The sequence below is a fragment of the Gorilla gorilla genome, chromosome 7 (assembly GCF_029281585.2).
Source record: "Gorilla gorilla gorilla isolate KB3781 chromosome 7, NHGRI_mGorGor1-v2.1_pri, whole genome shotgun sequence".
Classification (NCBI taxonomy): Eukaryota; Metazoa; Chordata; class Mammalia; order Primates; family Hominidae; genus Gorilla; species Gorilla gorilla.
The window spans coordinates 33,395,077-33,411,014 of NC_073231.2; the positions used below are offsets into that span (position 1 = coordinate 33,395,077).

The window sequence follows — 15,938 nt, forward strand, 5'->3', positions numbered from 1 at the left end:
ATGAACACATCCATCACCTTACATGGTTATCTTTTGTGATAAGAGCACCTAAAATATACTTTTAGCAAATTTTTTTATATACAATACAATGTTATTAACTATAGTCCTTAGACTGCCCATTTGATCTCTAGACTTAATATCCTATATAACTGCAAGTTTGTTCACTAATTTTTTAAAGAAACCTATTTACTCTATGATTTTAATGGCTTTTATGAAAAAGAATAATTATATTCATCGTCCAAAGTCTTGAATTTTGCAGTTTGCTTGTTTTTCTAATTACAGAAAAAAACTACACAACATTTTTGTTAGTCTTACAGAAGCAGAAGTTCTTATGCTGTTTGAGACAGGAAAGAAAAGTAAATTTTTTTTTTTAGGGTAAAAGCACTTGAGGTATTTAGTTATGTAGGCTGACGTCAGGATTCAAGTAACAATATCTGAATAATAATGTTCTATTTTAAAAGACAAGGTTAGAATTGTCTTTATGGTGGGCCAAGGTGTTTTAATTTTGTTCCTAATAATTATCTCTATCTGATGTTTGTGAGGTTGTTTGACGAACCTTTACAAGTGGTTTTAATTATCACGATTTGTTTACACTTTTGTTTAAATTTCTAACAGTCCTGCATTTTGGCCAAAGGAAGTAATGGACCTGATATTCTACTGTGGAAAATTTACTGAATTTTAGCATTACATTTAAGAAAGAACACACTGACATTTACGTAAAGAATGTTTTATTTTAACAAAAGATATTCAAATAGTGTGCAGAGTTTTGAATTAAAAAGTTGAATACTAGTTAACTCTTGAGAGGAGGAGGAAACCAGAAGAAACCCCTACTTCATTTCACAAAGGCCTTTTTCTAAACATGCTATGGACTAAATCAGTAACTATGTCCTCTACTAAGCTACTGGGGCGGCCCGTGTTGAACTCATCTTAGTATTTTCAACCCCTAATGCAACGCCTGCCAGGTGTTCAACATATTCTTGATCAATAAGAAAATAAAACATCACAAAATTAAACAGGGCACATAAAATTATTTCTCCATTTTAAAAATAGAAAAAAAAGAGTATTAAAGGATTTAGTGAGGTGACACCTCTATAAATGGGTTAAATTGTCACTGCAACTTACACCCTCTAATTCCCAGTCCGATATCCAACTCACCACACCACCTTATGAAGACTAAAGGGGCTCTGGAAGGCTAGAGGAAGCTGGAAATAAGTCTCTCTTTTTTCACCAGACTCCTATTACATGTTATCACCATCTCTGTCATGGCTCTATCACAAACTCATGTTCTAATATTGTGTGTGCACATCTTATCTCCCTTACAAGCCAGCGAGGGCAAGAAGCGCCCTCTGTTTTCCTCTGTTTTAAAATGGAGGCTACGTTCTCCTCCTACCACCGCACATTGGCTTTCTTCTTTCTCACTTCCATTGCTCTTGTTCATACTGAATCAATCAATGAATGAATGACTGTGTGCCCTACTCTGCAGCCTCTAACAACATCTTTAAGAAGCCAAAAGCAAATTAAAGGCATCATGAGTAAAGCTAAACAGAAACCAAGGTCTGACTGTCCCGAAGTTAAACAGAAAACAAGCTCCAAAATGTTAGCCCAACAAAAGGAGTCTGTGGAAGGCCAGGGTGGCCCAGCTGAGTGTGAGGCCAGCGGAGGCTCCTCCCCCATGACTCACACAGTGGTCAGATTAGCAGGAGGCCCTTTCTCTACTCCCCCAAATCTCCAGAAGCAATCGTGTGATTCCGTGTGCGTCCAGCGACCCCACCGCATCCAGGTTCTAGTAAGCTGGGATGTGAATTGCTAGGAAAAAAACTATGTTTATTCCATCAAAAATGTCATTACCATAAGAGCCTAATAATTATACATTTGCACACCGATAGAGGAAATGATACCTGGAAGGGATTAACGGTCTACTCTTTTTTCATCCTTCTTGCCAACCACCAAAAGTATGCCAGGAAGGGAAAAAAAAACAAACTTACTTTGAGCAGCCAAGTGAGAACTGAGTCACGATATGGAACAAATTTATTCTTGTTTTTGCCAGCACTCTGATCTGCAAGAGCTGAGATAACCAGACCGAGGGTTGTGAGGGACCTGCATGGTGCAACAAACCAAAATAATTACAAAAATGAAATATATCAAATGTCACATTTTAGCACAAAGATTGAACACTAAGATGCCCTTGTACCTGCATGTGAGCAGCACCCTGTCAGCATTTTGCCGCTCAGTTCAAAAGCACACAACTCAAAATAGTTATTTTCCCCCAATACTACTATAAGCAATAAAAATGCTTAGCCTAATATTTTGTAGTACATAAAAATGTGAGCTATAAATCTTCAGGTCAATATAACACCAAAACCATGTATCTTTAAGAAAGGAAGCCAGAAACACAATAATTAAACCATAGTACAAAGCAAAAATTGTATATATGAGATTCAATAATAGGATAGCATCTGGGTGACAGTGTTTTATCATCTCCATTTGGTTTCTTTATGACTCCTATGTGTCCTTCTGGGAGCCAAGGACAGAAAAAGTTCCTACCCATAATGAGCTAACAATTTGGCGTGAGGGAGAAAATGTGAAGTCCATATGAAGGAACTGATAAACAAAATAATACTTCGTATTATTCGTAGCACAGGATCACCCCTCCCATGAAAAGAATTACCTGACCCAAAACAGCAATAAGGCCACTGCCGAGAAACCCTGACCTGACTGAGGCTGTGCTCTTCGGCCCCATCAGGCATCTCAACAAAACCTAAAATGAGCCCACATGAAGGAACTGGTAAACAAAATATTACTTCGTAAAGTCTTAGCTTCTTGGACTTGGACAAGCATGACAGTGTTTAGTAAAGGAAAAGCTCAACGTGGTTAGTACATGTTTGTCCAAAGAGCAACACACAGGTCAAGATCAACAGTTCCACTCTGAGAGACCAATTAGCTTTGATCCTCTCTATAGCTCAGACCAGTGGTTCTCAACTGGAGGGTGACTATGCCCCGACAGGGAACATCCATGGTTGTTGAAAGTGAGTTTGGGTTGACACACCTGGGGGTGGGGGAAGAGGTGGCAGCTACTATCGCCATCTAGTGGGGAGAAGCCAGGGATGCGGCTAGACACTCCACAAAGCACAGCATCACCGCTCCCATGAAAAGAATTACCTGACCCAAAACAGCAATAGGGCCACTGCTGAGAAACTCTGACCTGACTGAGGCTGTGCTCCTCAGCCCCATCAGGCATCTCAACAAAACCTAAAATGAGCTCAGGCCCATTGAAAATACCAGAAAAAAATTCCAAATCACCTTAATATTTTAATAACCACAGATGTTCCCCTACTGGCTATTAAATCAATAAAGCAATAAAAATAAGCTTCGAGAGCACTTACTTGTTAATGTTGCTCCCTTCCTTCAGCCTGTCCCCTGCAGCGCCTGTCTTCGTTGCTCGTTCACTGCCAGCTAAATCCACCAGGCTGAGTTTGCCCACTTTCTCTCCAGATGTCTACAAAGGAAATCAATCAATACTAATCAACAGGAACACAGGGCCAGGTGTGGTGGCTCATGCCAGTAATCCCAGCACTTTGGGAGGACAAGGAAGGAGGATCACCTGAGCCCAGGATTTCAAAAACAGCCTGGGCAACACAGCAAAATCCTGTCTCCACAAAAAAATTTAAAAAAAATTAAAATAGCTGGCCATGGTGGCGTGTGCCTATAGTCCCAGCTACTTGGGAAACTGAGGTGGGAGATCACTTGAGCCCAGAAGTTCCAGGCTACAGTGAGCTATGATTGCACCTCTGCATTCCAACCTGAGCAACACAGTAAGACCCTGTCTCTTAAAAAACAATACAAAAAGCAGTTCTGTCACAACGAAATGGGTTATGATCTAAACCCTTTATTAAAAGTATTTACTGTTACTTCAAAATTATTTTGTGCTGCTATAACACACTGTAAGAAAACTGTACAATCTAATGGTGGAGACACAGAAAATTTATAAAACTCTACTAATCCAGCCAGGATGAAAGCTAATTATCTCAGAAAAACAGTGCCTCCAAAATGGGCCATTTTGAAGGGTGCCCAATGAAATTTCCAGAGCAGTATACAAAAGTACTTCTAAGACTTAAATTTTACTATTATTGGAAACTGTGTTTAAAATTTCATGGATATTTATCAATAATCCTGAGACAAAACACTTGCAATTCTGACATAAAAAAAAATCTGACCTTTATACAATAGAAGAACCCCTCAAAATCTCAAAACATTTTGTAACATTTACATCTTATTCATATATAATTCCATTTCCTGTCGGGTGTTATTAGATTTACATCTTTTTCTAATTAAGATATTATATACATACAGATACATAGATATCTTTATCAAAAGTGTTTTCTTATCAAGCACATACATGTAACATACTTCGTACTTCAATAGCAATATAAGGAATGTAGGAAACCAACACCAAAATCTATAGACTGAATCATTTTTAAAGCTTTCCTTTAAAATAGACATTTATTTCCATAAATAAACATGCTGTTAACAAAAGGATATTCAGCGTCCCAAATCAAAAGTACTTTTAGTTTAAAAAAAAAAAGTCTTCAGTATGTTTTTTGTTTTATGCTGAAAAGGAAATAAGAAACAAAGAACTTTTTGTTGTTACACTAATCTTGCTGTGATGGTAAAAGGAGAAAAATATGCTTTCAGCAGATGAAAATCCTGCCAAAATATAGCACTTTGCCAGGGTGATTATTTTACCTTCTGGTATTTAAAATGGACACACTAGGGGGTTGGCATCATAATAAAATATGTAAAATTCACATAAAAAGAGGGAAGACGCAAATATACTAGGCAACAGAGAAATTTGCAATGCAGCAGAAGCACGTTTATCTCTGACTGGGTTTACTCTTCACTAGATTCAAAACCAAACACTCAAAAAGTTATTCCACAAAAGCAAGTGATTTTATAGTACAATTGCCCCAGTGTCATTTATTCCTTCTAATAGTGTTTCACAGAAGGCAACACTGCAAAAGAACCTCTGCTAAATCAGCTAGAATTTTTTTTTTTTTTTGAGACAGAGTCTTGCTCTGTTGCCCAGGGCAGTGGGGCAATCACAGCTCACTGCAGTCTCAAGCTCCTGGGCTCAACCAATCCTCCCACCTCAGCCTCCCTAGTCACTAGGTCTATGGGCATGAACCACCCACACCTTGCTAATTTTCAAATATTCTGTAGAAATGGAGTCTCATTATGTTACCAGGCTGTTCTCCAACTCCTGGGCTCAAGCAATCCTCCCGCCTTGGCCTCCCAAAGTGCTGGGATTAGAGGTGTGAGGCACAGTGCCTGGGCAAGCGAGAGCATTACCATTGGCTCATGCAGTTAGCCGTCACAGTTTAAAACTCAAAAACTGCTGGGGCAGACAGTGGGCCATCGGTGCACTTAACTTCTGCTCCACCTTCCTTTAGTGGGAGTGGGCGGGAAGCTTAAACCCACATTTCTCAGACTCCCTGGCCACCCAGGCTCAGGATACACCTGCTAGAGGCTGGAACGCAAAAGCAGAGCAGAGGCTGCCTGCTGTCCCTTTCTGGCTCTTTCTGCTGGCAGCGGGACTGGGGAAATGCAAGCACATTCTCCAGGTTCCAGGGTGCTACGAGGCAGCAGCATGGACAGAAGCAACTTCTCTATTCCTGCTTCCTGGATCACAGCTATGGGTATGCCTGGAACACAGAGTTCTAGAGGTGTCCTCAGAGGTGTCACCACCCCGGTAGCCAGATGTGTGCTGTTCAGAAAGTTATTCCTCGAGAGGCAGTCTAGAACCTGGTCCTCCTCAGATGTCCCAACAACCCTGGAATCACCTGCTTCCCTACATGACATCCCTTTGTATTGACCTAGAGGGGCTTCTGTTTCTTGTCCAGAATCCTCATTGATACACAAGTCTAGCCAGGACTTTAATTCATCTAACACCTGAAGAGGAAAAAAATAAAACCACAATCCACTTTAGAAATATAAAAACAGGTTATGCATCTGAACACCTACCCCAGACTTCACATCGTAGAGAGTATGTGTGAGGGTGATTTTGAAAACTGCATGGGATCGGCTACTCTCCTCGTTCATGTTGGTTGCAGCAACTGTGCGAGATTTGTTACCCTCAGACATCAACGACTCAATATCCTAAGTGGAAACAAGTCATAGACCCACGTTTCATTACTTGTGTAATACACACTAAAATCCTGCTACACTACAAAATTCATTACAAGTTTTGCTACTTTCTCAACAACATTTGGAGTTAACATTTTGTTTCTCAATGAATATTGAGCCCCATGGAGTACAATAGCCAATACTGTCTCTGAAAACTTTCAAAGTACATCATTTGCTACAGGTACAGAGGTGGCAGCCTTGACTCAAAGTTCAGAAGCTACACCTTTGGTCACACAAGATGAACAAGTATGCCACACCAACCCTCATCTAATATAGAAATTTGAAAAAACGTAGTTTCTTTAATACAGAAGCAATACAAATTTATTGTTAAATTAGATTATACAAATAAGCAACATAAATAACTTAAATAACTTGTGTCATTTGTCGCTTCATACAGGCATATCACCGACTACCACTATCTTAGCAGACCTGGTTTTAAAAATGAGAACCTCAAGAGACTAATTTTCTGCACTGATTTACCACTTGGTTGCTACTACTACTAAAAAAGAGAAACAACAAAATACAATAGGAAGGTCAAGGGATTTTCTTTTTTTTTAATGTTATAAGCTCTAAAACAGTTAACCAACCTGGATTTTAACTGCATTAATAACAATGCAGAGCTATGACACCCATCTGCCTTACAAGGATCTTAATGATGAGTGAGAAAAATGTATGTGCGAAAGTCGACTAGATGCTTCCCATTACCCAGTCTTCACTTCTTTCCAGTAGGGCAGCCCAATCTTCAACTTGGCACATATGGCCGAGCTAAGAGACTACATTTCCCAGATGCCCTTGCAGCTCACTCTGGCCTCATGACATTTTAGTGAATAAGATTTAAAATTAAAATAGGCCATCTGGGAATTCTCCTTAAGGGAGTAGGCATGCTATCTCGTGTTGGTTCTAAGAGCCATCTTGAACTATGGGAATAAGGACATTACCACACCTCTCTGTGTTGACCACTGGAAGGAATCTAGGTCCCTAATAACACATTTGGGGCCACCATACCAGCCCTGGAGAGTCTACCTCCATATTTCTTTTCCATGAAAAGCCTTGTTTCAATCACCATTCATACTTTCAAATGTATACTGAAAGCACCTACCATAGGCTAGGTACTTTTCAGACACTGAGAATATATAATGAACAAAACAGATAATAATCCATGTTTCAAATAACTCTGATACTTTTTTTAATGTTATGTGCAACTGAACACAATCCTAACTGACATACATCATCAAAAACTGAAAATCACAATTTTCTATTAGAAGAAGAATGTTTACAAAAAAATTCAACATGATACATAAAAAGCCTCAAAGTAAAAACATTAACTGCAAAAGGAAGTATAAGTGGGCCCCAGAATGGGAAAACAACAACAAAAGATAAAATTCACAATTTTCTAGATTGATTCCAAACTCACTTTAGATCCACTAAGTCTGATAACTTTTCATTTAAAAGCCTCATCCTATTTAGTCTATATTTATTCGCTTGTCTGTGATCAACTATCTCATTTTTAGGATTTTTGTTAAGTGATTTATTAAGTGATGCTATTATATATGCAATTTTTAAAAACAACACATTAAGCCAAGAAAAAAAAGAGCCCCACCCTACTACACTAAATTTAAATAGTTCACATACAGGATGTTGTTACCTTGTAGCTTGTGACAGCCAGTTTAGAAAGTCCGTCGACATAAGGTCCCAACACACTATGCTCTCTGACTTTCAATGTCTGACGGCTTCTGTTCATGAAAAACAAAGAAATGATTTTTTAACAATAGCCTATTTTTAAAAAGGACTCAGCTCTGCTCCATAAAAATATACAATGAATTCAAGAAAGACCCCAAATAAGTAAAACCAACTGACTTGATCCCGGAAGAATTTAAACCAAACTTTAAAATCTTCACTGCGAAGAAAACTTCATAATGTGATTAAATATCACATCACTCAAAAGGGTATATTGTGGGATGTCTATTTACTTACTACAAAGAATGCAGAGTCAAATAAATATGAACAATCTATTTGTCTCACAGAGAATGTGGTACAAAGAGCAGAAACTCAGTAAATGTTAACTGTGCAAGAAAGGAAAACTACAGACCAGTCTCAGTCATGAAGAAAGACAAACGAAAGACAGTAAACTGAATCTAATGATTTCAAAATACAAAACTGGGCTTATCTCAGGGCTTCTAGGCTATCCACCATTGGAAAAAAGATCCATGCGCTTTAATCACATTGACAGCCTAAGGGGGTAGAGGAGGGAAGTATGATCATTTCAATAAACGCATGAAAAAAGATTCAATAAAATTAAAATTAAATATTCATTAAGTTTTTTTTTTTTTAAAAGAAAACCCCTCTTAGCAAAGAAGGAACTAATAAACCCAATAAAGGACATCTGAGAAAAATGTAGAGCACAGATAGCATACTTAATAATATAAACCAAAAATATTAAGAATAATAATATAAACCAAAAATATTAAGAATAAACCAATAAATAAGGGTACAAAGTTTCTGTTAGGAGGAGTAAGTTCTTGAGATCTACTGCACAGCATGGTGACTACAGTCAGCAACATAATGTGTATTTCAAAATTGCTGAGAGTAGACAGACTTTAAATGTCTGCACCACAAAAAAAATGGTAAGTGTGTGAGGTAATGGATATGTTAATTAGCTTGATATAATCATTCCATAGTATATACATGATCAAAACACACTTAGTACTCCATAAACATATACAATTCTCATTTGTCAATTAAAAATCAAATTATAAAAAAGAATGTCAATGATAAGGTTACTGGTGATTTTCATTTTACATTTTTGTTTATCCTTATTTTAAATCACGAATGTGTGTCCACTTTTGAACTACACAAAATCTTTTTTAAAATAATACCTTATAATCCTTAAAGTTGTTTTGTTTTTTTGTTTTTTTGTTTTTTTGTTTTTTCCAAATGGAGTCTTGCTCTATCACCCAGGCTGGAGTGCAGTGCCAGGATCTCAGCTCACTGTAACCTCCGCTTCCCAGGTTCAAGCAGTTCTCCTGCCTCATCCTCCCAAATAGCTGGGATTACAGGTGTGCATCACCACACCCAGCTCATTTTTGTATTTTTAGTAGACACAGGGTTTTGCCATGTTGGCCAGGCTGGTCTCGAACTCCTGACCCCAAGTGATCTGCCCGCCTCGGCCTCCCAAAGTGCTGGGATTAGAGGTATGAGCCACCGTGCCCAACCAATGCGTCAAGTTTTTGGGTCGTTCTTTGATGCCTATGAAGAGAGGTGCACACTCCTCAGCTTGATACGCATGCTCCTTTATAATCTGCTCTTGACCACCTCTTAGTCAGCTTCTCCTTATCCTCAGCTTAGGCAGGAATTAATTTACTTTTATCCATTTGTATTATAATAAACTTTGGGCTCTAGAACAGCAAGAATAATGTCTAATTATTTTGGGAGTCTGCAGTTCCTAGCACAAGTCCTGGCACATAAGAATCACTAAGTGAATGAACAGACTTCACTAACAAAGTGAAGATTAGAGAGATTAAGGTGACAGTGACGACTCCAAATGTGTTAGCTTCCGTCATTTGGAGAGCGAGTGCTACTAACTAAGAAGGCAGGAGAGGAAGGGAAGAAATGTTGAACACATACAATGAATGACTAGCACAGAAGCTGAACCACATTCAATCACTAACACCTATGATAAAGACAGCAAGAAGAGGATAGTTCTAGAATAACCCTTCATATAAATAGTAAAATCAGGGGATAAGGAAATGACTCTTAAATCTAAAATCTATAGTACCCTAGGATCAACCATTAAAAATGTCACTTATTACCATGTAACTGGATAAAGTAGATATAGAATATTTGATTTACTTCTCGCCCAGGATATAGTCTATTATTGACTTTTTTCCTTTCATATTTCCTTTTTCTTAATGTATCCTCTATTATCTCCTGAGTAAAACAACATAATTACATTACTATATACTAGAGCTGAATTAATATAATTAGTACGTGAATAAAAAATGAAGTTTTCTCAAATGGCCTTTGACTGAAATGAGATCACCTTTACAGATTTTAATCCATTTACTTTGAATCTTCAGAAACTAAAAAAAAAAATTTCCAAGAAATTTTCACTGGGGAGATAGCAGCAGCTACCACTTATTGAGCACTTACTGTATGCCAGCAAATGTTCTAAGACCTCAGGTGTATCATCCCAGTCTATCTTCATAACAGCCCTCTGAGATAATTGCATCCTATCATTTCCCTCTTCAAGTTCCCTCTAGGCTGACAAGTTAGGCCTGGAAAGCTTAAGAAACTTGCTCAATAGGTAACAAGCAGAGGACCTAGATCCTGAGCTATGCAAATCTGAAGCTCTTCAGAATTCACTGTTAATTACTGTAAGTAATTACCGTAAGTAAGCTGTTAATTACTAACCTATACCCAAGACAAACAGGAGAAATTACTAAAGACTGGACATGTGCAGATAAGTTGAAAAGATGCCATACAAGCACTCTGGATTAAGCAGAAGAATGAACAGGTATGAAGTCAGTCAGCTAAGAATTTCTGGAAAGAGTAGGTCTGGGCTGGATCTCAGAAAAGTGATGATCTTTGCGAGGTCAAAGTCCAAGAAAAAGTGTTCAAGGCAGAACAAAGAAAAAAATATACACGGGTATAATATTAAGTAGGATGTGGGTACCTGGACCGTAAGGTACTCTCTGGCCTCTTTGTTTTGGAACATTTTTTATTTTTAATTTCTTTTGAGACAGGATGAATCCCTCATCCTGTCACCCAGGCTGGGGTGCAGTGGTACAATCTTGGCTCACTGAAGCCTCAAACTCCTGGGCTCAAGCGATCCTCCCATCTTGGCGTCCTTTTGTTCCATGTTGACTTCTGTGCATCCTACTCTCCGACCACACTGAACTGCTGGATCATTCTCCAAAGGTGATTAATTTACACCTTCAAGGTGTGGCAGAGGTTGTTCCCTACACCTGAGTAGTTCTCACCCAACTTCCCAGTGGACCAACTTCCCACTCCGCACAAATGTTATCAAGCAAGTACACTCTTGGAATCTTCCCTTCTCCTAGGGGCAAGATCAGTCATTGTCCCTTTGCTCTCTAATTTGTAGGAGCCTCCTTCACAAGTTAAAAGCAGACAGCGCTGTATTTTAATTATTTGTTTACAAAACTCTCATTCTGTCCACATTGTGAGTTCTTGCATAGTGCCTGGCATATAATGATCACTCAATAAATGTTTGTTAAGTAAAGTTTGTACAGAAGCACTGAGCATCAATTCAATCTCCCTGTGAGAATCCTAAAGATTATCATCTTGGTCAAGGAAAACTGACAACAGAGAGGAGCTGAGGGTTCTGTTTGCTCTTGACTGAGAGTCACTATGATTCACTGCCTCTAAGATCCTCTTTTCCTTGATCATCTTCCTCATCCAGCAAAACTAAATGTCCTCCTGTTGTCCTGCAAACTTTCTGTAGGCCTCAGCTTATTTGGCTCTTTGACCTTCCTAATGCTGTTTTTACATCAACAAGCCACAGGCTGTGGTCATTATCTCCATCTTTCTCCACTGTTGCGCTTCCTTAAAATCTGAACTCGAAGAACTCTCTGTGGAATGAACAGATTTCTAGATACCGTGCACTTTCCTCACTCAGTTACAGCTGTAGAGTCAAACCAGCGTTTGTGAAGGCCTCCTAAGACGTCCAATCCAATTCTCTTTACAAGTCTGTGCCATGAAATCATGGGCCCTTGTTTTTGTTCCTGAGAATCTTTAAAAACTCACTGTCCTAAAGACTAGGTTTCATCTCTCTGATTATGCCTCTCCCTCACCTCACAGCCCACAAAGAGCTGAATTCCACCTGAAATTTCTTGGGTTTAAAAACAAACAAACAAACTCTTGAGCCCAGGAGTTCAAGGCTGAAGTAAGCTATGATTGTGCCACTGCACTGAAGCCTATGTGACAGAGCGAGACCCTCTGAAAAAATTAAAAAGTAAGATTTGCACTTAAGCCAGTTTAAGTCTGTTTCAGTTCACAATGCTGAAACACTAAAGTCTCAAAGTCCTTTACCCTTTGGGATCAAGAAGGTCTCGAACTTTTTCATTATAAATTTCCATGTAGGACACTTCTACTTTAAAACTCTGTTCTTCATTTTCCTCTTTCTGAGTTCGTTCAAAGAGTCCACTGCAAAGTCTTGGGATTAATCCAGGTTGGTCAGCTGTGCCCATCATGGTATAAGATTTTCCAGATCCTAAAAGAATGGAAATCAGAGTTACTATTGTCTCTTTGAGATGTTAAATACATAACCCTCTTTCCGTTGCTCATAATAAATTATAAACACTTGGCAAAACACCAAAATGCAGTGAGAAATACACCCAAATATAATGAGAATAATAAGTACAGAAGCTTTCTTACTGCACATGTGAAAGTGAAAAGCAAATGTCCTTTAGAAAGAAAAATAGGGCGGGTTCGGTGGCTCACGCCTGTAATCCCAACACTTTGGGAGGCTGAGGTGGGCAGATTGCCTGAGCTCAGGAGTTCGAGATCAGCCTGGGCAACAAGGTGAAACCCCGTCTCTACTAAAATACAAACAAAAAAGAAAAATTAGCCATGCGTGACGGCATGTGCTTGTAGTCCCAGCTACTCGGGAGGCTGAGGCAGGAGAATTGCTTGAACCCGGGAGGCGGAGGTTGCAGTGAGCCGACATTGCGCCATTGCACTCTAGCCCGGGCTACAGAGCAACACTCCATCTCCGAAAAAAAAAAAAAAATAGAAAAATAAACTTATTTAATCATCCTCATACTTTAAGAAAATACCTAAAACAAGTGAGAAATAGTGAGGTCTAAAAGTTTTCTGAAATAAGCTGAAAGAGCCATATAATTAATACTATAGTGCCTGCTCCCAACCAGTGATCACAGCACAAAAAATATAGGTTCTCCCTGTGGACCCCAGAGCAAATTAACTCACTACCCTTTCACTATAGTGTGAAAACTAAAGAATAATCTTTTTTCTTATATAAAATTATTTTCTCGGCTGAATGCGGTGGCTCACGCCTGTAATCTCAGCACTTTGGGAGGCCAAGGTGGGTGAATCACCTGAGGTCAGGAGTTTGAGACCAGACTGGCCAACATGGTGAAACCCCTTCTCTCCTAAAAATACCAAAAAAATTAACCAGGCACGGTGGCAGGCACCTGTAGTGCCAGCTACTCCGGAGGCTGAGGCAGAAGAATCGCTTGAACCTGGGAGGCAGAGGCTGCAATGAGCAGAGATTGTGCCACTGCACTCCAGCCTGGACGACAGAGCAAGACTCCGTCTCAAAATAAACTATTTTCTCCATTGTAAAAGAAATATATATTAAATAAAATTTAGAAAACACAGGAAAATAGAAAGAAAAAACTTAAATTACCATAGTCCTACTGCCCGAAAACCAGTAACTACTGACACTTAAGTATAATTCCTTCTGTTTTTAGTAGCAGTGTTTTTGCAAATATGCTTTTAACCTACAAGTTGCTGCTTTTGTCATGCAACATTTTATTGTTATCATAATACCTAAAGCTAATGTGCCACATTTCCTAAGTACCAGGACTTCTGTAAAAAGTTTGCACATGGGAACTCGTTATGACAACCCTACAAGAAGGTCTATGATCATCAGCCTTTCCAGATAAGGACGCTGAAGGGCAGAGAGGTTAAGTAACTGCCCAGGTCTCTCTGCTGGCCAGCTGCAGGAGCAGGACTGGAGCTATCGCCGCCTGGCCCCAGCTTTCTGCCCTTTCAACACAACACATGAAGCTTCTTGAAAATATCCAACACATTCTTCTGTGAGAACATTTCTAGTTGGACAAGCTGTATACTTCACTCTTACAAAAGTAACTAGTTCACTTCAAATAGATTTTCTTTTCTTGACCACAGAGACTCAAAAGCCAAAGAGCTTCTTAGTTATTACTGGTGAGATATTAACAAGTATGTTCTTTTTGGTATTTTATCTGTTATGGTTCTGAAAGCCTTAAAAAAGCATGATCTATAGGCATGGCTAGCAATATGTTCAACAGTCATAGCTCTGTATTTTTTCGAAAAACAACCCTGCCAGTGCCTTGTGAGAAAAATCAGTAAAGATAAAAGATCCCAATCCTAATTTTATTACACTCATTTTAAAATAATGTTACTGACTACTTTCAACATCTACAGTACTTTCTGAAAGCAAAAACAACAAGGAATAAATCAGCAATGTTACTCAGTAAAATAAACATGGTTCTATTTTCTTTCATTGATGGTTGTTTATGTGATTTCATGTTATTTAACATTACCAGTCTGTCCATAGGCAAAGATACATGCATTGTAGCCATCAAAAGCATTCTGCAGGATATTCTCCCCAAGGCACTTGAAAACAATATCTTGACCTGAGAGAGAGAGAATAAGAGAAAAGATATTTTAAGCCAAAACTACATATGAACAATTCACAAAAGAAAAACAAAAATCTCAAAAATGTATAATCTGCTTATTTATCTCCAAACAAGATTTTTAAATTTGACGAATGCTCCCAAAGGCTTATGCCTTCCAGGTTATTTCTAGTTAGCACATGAGGGAAAATCAGCTCCCTGTACTACATGCTTGAATAAATAAACACAACTAAGAATCCCCTGCAATGCAGAGCCAATGAGCTGCTCACTTTATAATCAATGATTATAAATATCTGAAATTTATACTTGGGACCCAGGTGTACCTGGACTTAACTATTTACCACTCAGGCAATGCTTTTATTCGGTGGGTACCAGAGTTTAGAATAATCATATATACCAACCCCCTCTCCTTTCCCTCAGTGACAATTTCTAATTACAGGATCTACAACACATACCAGTTAGGACAGGGAGTCAGAGCCTGGAAATTTCCCTCAGCTTTCAATCATGGACATAAAGAACAGAGTCAAGTTCTCCCCGACAGGCCAAATGAGATATGTCACTAGTCAGTAATCGAATGTGAATCTGACAAGTCACCCTACCTCACTTAGTCTCAATACCACATGGAAGAACTGGATGCTTTTATGTTATGGCAAGGGTATTCCGTTATGTCTCATTTCCTTTTTTTTTTTTTTTAATACCAGTTAACTTATACTTCTGATACTGGGCCACCTAGACCAAATGAATCTTAACTTCAAAACAGCCATAATATTCATCTTTCTCATAACAGAAGCCAAAACAATATGATGCTTAATATTTAAAAGAGATTGTTTAAAAACAGGTGACAAAAGCAGTAAGGAATAAAGGCAATCAAAGGCTGTCACTGTAGTCCTAAACTTGTGGTGAGATGGGGCTTGAGACAGTCATCATTTAGAAGAAGAATAGAGTAACAGACTTCCAGAGCCAAAAGAAAATTTAGAGAGAATATGGCATATTCCTTTCCATCAAAAAGAGAAAACTGAAGCTCTGACAGGTGAGGTGATTTACTGAAAGGTGCAGGGGCGGTAAGAAGCAGGGCTGGGCCTGCAGCCTAGGGTTCCTTTTCTCCTTGGCCGGTGCTCCCCTTCTTTCACTATGCCATCCTGTCTCTCCAGCCCAGTCTCAGGCCTCCAGGGCAATCTAAGGGGTGACCTTGTGCTCCCGGCCTCATGTAAGAGCTGGGGCGTGTGAGCGTGGAATAGCCACTGTGTGTACTAGTGATGTAATTTCATCAACGTATACCAAGAATGGCACACGGTCAATCTCCCATTTTCCAATCAACATTAAAAACTCTAATAGCAAACACAGGAGGGTGTTGTCTGTACTTTCTACAGTTATGCAAAAGAA

The 15,938-nt window shown here is 38.9% G+C and overlaps 1 protein-coding gene across 6 annotated transcripts in view; it reads right to left on the reverse strand.

The window, feature by feature from the left end:
- KIF13B (kinesin family member 13B) overlaps positions 1-15,938 on the reverse strand; it is a 225,690-nt gene that overhangs the window by 105,091 nt on the left and 104,661 nt on the right. For all 6 annotated transcript variants that reach the window (XM_055348316.2, XM_004046843.5, XM_055348315.2 and 3 more), the window contains 6 exons: positions 14,463-14,555; positions 12,229-12,409; positions 7,826-7,913; positions 6,019-6,153; positions 3,384-3,496; positions 1,986-2,097 (listed from right to left, as the gene is read on the reverse strand). In XM_055348316.2, coding sequence (XP_055204291.2) covers positions 1,986-2,097; positions 3,384-3,496; positions 6,019-6,153; positions 7,826-7,913; positions 12,229-12,409; positions 14,463-14,555 — 722 coding nt within the window. The remainder of the gene's footprint in view (positions 1-1,985; positions 2,098-3,383; positions 3,497-6,018; positions 6,154-7,825; positions 7,914-12,228; positions 12,410-14,462; positions 14,556-15,938) is intronic.